The sequence below is a fragment of the Ichthyophthirius multifiliis genome (genome assembly GCF_000220395.1).
Source record: "Ichthyophthirius multifiliis unplaced genomic scaffold scaff_1120509249906, whole genome shotgun sequence".
NCBI lineage: Eukaryota > Ciliophora > Oligohymenophorea > Hymenostomatida > Ichthyophthirius > Ichthyophthirius multifiliis.
Window position 1 is genome coordinate 1 of NW_004087171.1, and position 7,083 is coordinate 7,083.

Consider the following 7,083-nt stretch of genomic DNA (forward strand, 5'->3'; position numbering starts at 1 on the left):
GTAGTAAGTAATATATATATATATATATATATTATATATATATATATATAAATATATATATATATATATATATATATATATTTAAATTAATTATTATATATTATATATTAATTAAAAAAAAATACACATAATATTAAATAATATTATGTATATTTTTCATTTTTTTAATCGCGATTACTCCATACCAAATATACCATCGAAATTATTATTTAATATAATTTATATTTATTTTTATAATTATTCTTCATTTTAATATCTATTTTATTATTTAAATAATAAATTAATATTTTAAATATATACAATGGCAATTCCAATCTATTAAAGCATGTGTGTGCTTTCAAATAAGGATTTTTCATATCAAATTTCACTTATTCAATACAAAATTTCGATATATTTCCTCTATTAGATTCTAGATTTCTATAAAAATATTTAAACTTACAAAAAAAAAAAAAAAAAAACTTAAATCCATCTATTCCAATTTTTTATGATCCAGTACAAAAATGCAGAAATTTAGCTAATTAAAATTAATTAATTTTACTTAAAATTTTCCAAAATGATATAATTAAAGGATGATTAACATTATATCCATTTTTATAAATTGTATTTTCTTTCCAATCTTTCAAGCTTATAAAGGGAAGCCCATAAACTATCATCATAAATTCATTATTTTCAAAAACTTCAATTATATTCTAAGGAATAACTTCATAAAAAGATTATTTAATTGCTTATATAAATGGCTTTATTCTTTTTTATGATATATATTTGAGAACTTTTTCCATATAAAAGTTTTTATTTTATTCGGTAATTTGTATATTTTTTCCGTTTTGTATTAACTCTTACTACTCATATACGAATTCTCCTATATATTAATTTTCTGAAAGTGTATTATTTTTTAAATAAAGGAAAGATCTATAAAGCTTTTTTTTATTTATTTATTAAATCGTTTTTTTTATTTTATTTTTAATAATATAATAATAATAAATAAATTTATACATTTTAATCATGAGAATATAAATCATATATAGTAATTCTTTTATTTAAAATTTATTTTATTGTTATTTGGTCTAATTAGCATTCCAAAGGAATTTTTTCCATTATAGATTTCGCTAGTACTTTTCCAAATAATTTAAATATTTTATCATCATTAGGATTTATTTTCGGGTTTATTTTATAAGTTGTATCTTCTGTATCTGCTAAAATAAAAGGCTTTTCGTTTGTTTTGCCAAATAATTGTTTTTAAATTATATATATCCATTCTCTTAATAAACCTCCGGCATCTTAAACTTTGTCATTTTAGAAAATTATTTTTACTTCTTTATGGAAGTTTATTATTTCAAAGCAATCTAAAGAACTTTAAAGTATGTTGCTACTATCAACTAAAATACTAAAACAAATAAACAAAATGTATTATTTTTTATATAAGAATATATAAAATACGAATCAAATCCTTCTGACCAATGTATTTTTAGATTTTAGATTTATTTGCGAAACCAAATTAACTTTTCTTCATATGGGAAATTCTTTATTTCTTAAGGGGAAAGCTCTTTTATTAAATTCATTTAAAATATTTAAGGTTTAGGATGCTTTTCCCATATAAATTTTTCAGAATTCTTATCTTTTTATAAATACCAATTGAAGTTTTTGTCATCTTCTAATATTTATTATTATTAAAATTTTATTTATGTGTTTTGATTAGGGCATCCTTATATGTGTTAATGAATCTTTTTATTTTATTTTATTTAAAATAAAAACAAAATAAATAAGATTTTTGTTTTGCTTTTTTTTAAAAAAAAATACTTCTTATTAATTTTAAAATGTATTTAAACATAATGGACATATTTATATTTAAGATGATATTCTTCTATTAGGCAGTTTTTTATTTACACAGTTTCCCATTTATTTATTAAAAATATATATTTTATATAATATATATATATATAAATATATTTTATTTTAATATATATATATATATATATATATATTATTCTAATTATATTTTATTTGTTTTTCTTTTTTCTATTAATATATAATATTATTATAAAATTAAATTATTATTTTTAATTTTTTTCAGTTAATAAAATTAATTATTTATTATTTATTTTGTTAATAAAAAATTAATGAATATATTTAAATTATCAAATTATTTTTAAATAATTAATACTTTTTTCTTTTTTTTAGAAAATAAATGAATTAACTTTAATTAGTAATAAATATTTTGGAAAAGAAAAAAAGAAAAGAATAGGATATTGATTTTGTATTAAATTACATATAAAATTTTGAGCCAATAAAAAAATTATTTGGAGAAGACACAGATTATTAAGCGAAATTATAAGTAAAAAAAAAAGCATTTTTTTTAAAAAAAACAAAAAAACAAAAAAACAAGATTTGTAAAGAAATGACATTAGAAAAATATGAAATAAATGAATTAATAATAACATAAGGAGACCCTTCAAATAATAAATTTTATATATTATTAAATGGATAAGTGGCTATTATAAAATTAAATAATACAAATGTCTTTTAATTATCAAATTTAACATTAAGCAATATAAAAGCAAGCGAGAACTATAACAATTAAACTATTTCATATTCAAATATTTAATCATAAATGTAAATAAACGAGGAAAATAATTTAATAGATGATTAAATATAAGAAAAAATCAATCAATATGGGACATTAATAAACTTTTTACAAACTGGCTAAGGTTTTGGTGAATCTGCTATATTATAAAAAGATCCAAAAGTAATAATAAAGTAATGGTATTTTTTGTTTATTATTATTATTTTTAAAAAAATGAAATATAAAAAATTTAATTTATTTATTATTTTTTTTTAAAAAAAAAGAAAGCTATAAGAGGAGCTACAGTTTTATGTGTTTAAAATAATACTTATGTTATAATTATTTAAAAAAAACATTTTAATGCTTTTCGGGAGAAGTTTACTATTTCTGGTCTATAAAAATATAATATATTAACTAATTTAATGCCTAGTTTAAAATAAATCACTTCTAAATAAACTAGGGAAGATTTTCTTTATTTTTTTAAAGAAGAAGGGATTTCTAGAGGATAAATTTTAACTTAAGAAAATTATTTTTCAGATAAAATTTATATTTTGAAAGAAGGAGTTGTTTTAATTGAAAAAAATTAAAAAGATCTTCTTAATTTTTAAGATGTTAAGAAAGTTAATATTATTATTATCTATTTATACACAAAAAAATTGTTTTTATAAAGGTCAAATTAACAAGTATTGATAATCATTCTTTTATTGGGGAAGAAATACTTGATTAAAATACAAGTATTGGATAGTATAAATATACAGTGAGGGTTTAGTCAGTTAAAGGGAGAGTTTTTGTGGTAAAAAAACATATTTTAACTCATAAATTTCCGAATATTGTAAGAGAAATTAAAAATAATTTTGCAATAAAGGAGAAAGGGAGAAAGATTTTAATGGATAATATAAATAATGTTGAGTTTATAAAATAATAAATAGGGAATAATTAAAACAAATACTAATTAAATAAAGAATTATATTCAAAAATGTAAAATTAAATGATAAAGAAATATGAATAAAGAAACTCAAGTAATAAAAAGGAAGTAAAAATTAGCGATATTTTCGAAAAAAAAAAGAATTTTTAGAAAAAGAATAAAAAAAGATGAAATTGATATTATTGTTAAAAAATTAAGAAAATTAAAGAATTTAAAATTATATTCTTAAGAAAAAAAAACGCATTTTGGCATGATAACTTTAGATAAATTTTATAATTTGAACAATAAAAAAAACACATAAATAAAAAATTTAATTTTGATAATTCTTTAATTTATAATAATAATAATAATAATAATAATAATAATAATAATAATAATAATAATAATAGTATTAAAAATAATATAAGTTCTTCATAATATTCTAAAAAAAAATTGAATTTCATTAAGTAAATTGAGTTTGTTAATCATAAATATTAAGAAATTTATAAAAATAAATCTTTTTCATAAAATATTACAAGTTAATCTCCTTTTTTCATTTGTGGATTATTAAGTTCGAAATAAAAAAATCTGTCATCAAGAATTATGTCACCTAGTAAATTTAAAATTACTTAAACAGAATTTAGAAAAATTAAATCTTCTAATAATTCATTAGAAAGAAGATAAAAATGAAAAAATCAATAAAAACAATAATATTATATATATATATATATATATATATATATATATATAAATATATAAATAATTATATTTATATATATCATATTTTCAAAAATATGCATTACAATTAAATTCATTATTTTCTTAATTATAAATTCTATTATTATTACTTGAAAAATCTTTCAATTTTTCTGTAGAAATTCCTTTTAAAATTTATTTAATTTTTTGTATTTCTTAATTATTTGGAATTAACTCATTTTTATCGAAATTGTCTTCTTCCAACACCTGTTTATTATGATAAGGATTTTATTATGTTTATAGTACAAACTGGTTTATTTTTTTCCCATTTACAAGCACATTTTTTTAAGAATAATTATAAGGGAATTCTAAATTAGTAGAATTATAAAAATGTTAATTTCTATTTACTATTTCGGACATTTAATCTATTATTTATTAAAACTCAGGATCTTTTTATTAATTGTGATTATTTTATTTATTGGATTAGTCTTTATTAATATTTTTAGAATGATTATTGATGTTAAGAATATGTGAATTACTATTTGATTCGTCATCGCTTCGATTGTTTTTTAATTTTCTTTATCTTGTTTTTTTCTTTCCGATTCTGCCTTCTCTTTTGAATGTTTGAAGGATAGCTTTTGAAGTTGAAAATTTTATTCCGAATTCTTTTGCGGCCTCTTTTATTGTCACTTCTCGTGAAATTACACGCTTTATGAATTTCTCACGAATGTCTTAGGATATTGAACTATATTTTTTTTTCATTGATAATGATTAGATATTATTACTTTCTTAACTTTCTTTGCTTTCTTTACTTTCTTGTTTTTGTAAAAAATCATCACTGTTTTTGGATTTATGGGAAATTAAAAGTCTTTTTTCATGCTTGGAGATGTTATGAGTTTTATTCATATTTTTTTTTTATTATATTTTTATTTTTAATTTTTTTTTTTTTTTTTTTTGGTAAATATTGCTCTACTAAATTAATTTCTAGTTTTATTTTTTAATTTTTTCTTCCTTGATATGTAATTCATTGTTAATTTTTATGAATATATATATATATATATATATATATATATAATTATATATAATTATATATATTTTAATATAAAAATATTTTGATTATTATTTCTTATTATTATGATTATATATAAAATATTATTATATAATTTATTTTTTTGGACTAAAATTTTTTTTTTTTTTATTTATTTATTTAAGTGTATTTATAAATAATTATAATATATTTATTTTAAATTTGAAACAAAAAAAAACAAAACAAAACAAAATCTTCAAACAATTTTTAAGGATTTTTACTTATTTTTTTTTTTTATTTTTGTTTTCTATTTTAAAAATATTTTTATCAATTTTTTTTTGAATTTTGTATTTATTGTCTTAATCATCATTATCACTTTCTTCTTTAATTTTTGTTTATTTTTATTCTTGTTTTTTTTATTCTTTTTTCTTTTTAATATCGAAATCTTTATCTATTAATTATTTTTTGCTAATTCCCTTTACGTTTCCTTTATTATTTTAAATCATCTATATAATTAATGTGTTTATTAATATATTAGATTTTATTAAAAAATATTATTTATATTTTTACATATTCTTCACAATAACCTAATCCCATTTTTCTATTTGAATATTATAAAATGTTTTTTTAATCATCTAAATTTGTATATTAATTAGAATTTTAACTTGTTTTCATTTATTTAATTTTATATTTTATAATATTTCGTTTTTATATATAATTTATATTTAATATATAAATTTTTAACAATTATAAATTTAACTATAATATTTAAATAATAATAATCAATTTTATTTATAAATATAGAATTTTCTTTATGATATATATATATATTGAAAATATTTTATTAATAAAGAAAAAATAATTTTATTGACTTATATATATATATATATATATATATATATATATATATATATATATATATATTATATTATATTTAAATTATTTTTTATTTTTTTTAATATTAAAAAATAATTATATTCGAAAAGTTAACAATTTAATAAAAATAACAATATAAAAAATAGCTATATGAGAAATAGAATATGAAAAAAAAAGGTGATTCACTTTGTCAATTAGTTCTGAATAGTAAATATATAGTAAAAAGCTATATAATCACAATAAAATCGACAAAACATCTAGAAATAAAGAACATATCAAGGAAATAAAGTCATATGATATACTTAATTAGTAAATATAAATAAACTAATAAAAAATTAATAAATATTATAAAAATAGAAAAAGCAATACATAATACAATAAGATATAAATAAAATAATATAGGAATAAATAAATAAAAAATGCAACTAAGTTTCTATCTATATAAATAAAATGATTTATTAATAAAAAAACCTTTAAATATCGAATAAAAGTAGCCATAAGATTGCTTTAAGTAAAAAAGGTGAGGATATTGGTTGCCATTTTATAAAATATATATAATAATTAAAAAATAGAGATAAGGGAAAGGTTTATAAAAGTTAATTGTAAAATAATGTTCTATTTTTAATGAGGAATAAAGAAAAAGTAGATGTATTAAAATAAATCGAAATAAAATAGTGAGAATTTCATAAAATATTTTAAACAAAATTAATTTAAATAAAAAAATTATCAAATATTTAAAGTAACAGTAGATATTATTAAAGACTTATAGTATTAAGAATTAATTAAAAAAAAATAATAATAATTTGCAAAAATAAAATAAAGCATAATAAATTATACAAAAAAAAAAATTATTATATATATAAATTAAAATTAAATAAAAATGAAACAAAATATATAAAAAAAAAATAAAAAAAAAACTAAAAATGTATATAAATTTAATAAGATGAATATATATAAAAAATAAAAAAAAAAATTATATAATATATATAAAAAAATAAATAATTAAATATATATATATAT

The 7,083-nt window shown here is 15.7% G+C and overlaps 1 protein-coding gene across 1 annotated transcript, besides 19 other annotated features; it reads right to left on the reverse strand. All coding sequences in view use genetic code 6, as the record gives it.

The window, feature by feature from the left end:
- The first annotated feature begins 10 nt into the window (after positions 1 to 10).
- Positions 11 to 108: a microsatellite.
- Positions 109 to 300: 192 nt separating this feature from the next.
- Positions 301 to 1,541, reverse strand: IMG5_041830 (uba and wwe domain protein 1; the record flags this gene model as incomplete). Its single annotated transcript, XM_004037672.1, has 4 exons — positions 301 to 417; positions 460 to 917; positions 994 to 1,384; positions 1,438 to 1,541. Coding segments are annotated over 4 exons (1,070 nt in total), but the record flags the coding sequence as incomplete, so codon positions are not given.
- A 367-nt stretch (positions 1,542 to 1,908) lies between these two features.
- Positions 1,909 to 2,003: a microsatellite.
- Positions 1,910 to 1,982: a microsatellite.
- Positions 1,915 to 1,983: a microsatellite.
- A 42-nt stretch (positions 2,004 to 2,045) lies between the features above and the next one.
- Positions 2,046 to 2,112: a microsatellite.
- A 244-nt stretch (positions 2,113 to 2,356) lies between these two features.
- Positions 2,357 to 2,382: a microsatellite.
- Positions 2,383 to 3,819: 1,437 nt separating this feature from the next.
- Positions 3,820 to 3,888: a microsatellite.
- A 286-nt stretch (positions 3,889 to 4,174) lies between these two features.
- Positions 4,175 to 4,248: a microsatellite.
- A 363-nt stretch (positions 4,249 to 4,611) lies between these two features.
- Positions 4,612 to 4,658: a microsatellite.
- Positions 4,659 to 4,941: 283 nt separating this feature from the next.
- Positions 4,942 to 4,978: a microsatellite.
- Positions 4,979 to 5,056: 78 nt separating this feature from the next.
- Positions 5,057 to 5,095: a microsatellite.
- A 108-nt stretch (positions 5,096 to 5,203) lies between these two features.
- Positions 5,204 to 5,255: a microsatellite.
- Positions 5,256 to 5,578: 323 nt separating this feature from the next.
- Positions 5,579 to 5,622: a microsatellite.
- A 437-nt stretch (positions 5,623 to 6,059) lies between these two features.
- Positions 6,060 to 6,130: a microsatellite.
- Positions 6,061 to 6,121: a microsatellite.
- A 799-nt stretch (positions 6,131 to 6,929) lies between the features above and the next one.
- Positions 6,930 to 6,987: a microsatellite.
- Positions 6,940 to 6,987: a microsatellite.
- Positions 6,988 to 7,017: 30 nt separating this feature from the next.
- Positions 7,018 to 7,074: a microsatellite.
- Positions 7,024 to 7,078: a microsatellite.
- The last annotated feature ends 5 nt before the right edge of the window (positions 7,079 to 7,083 follow it).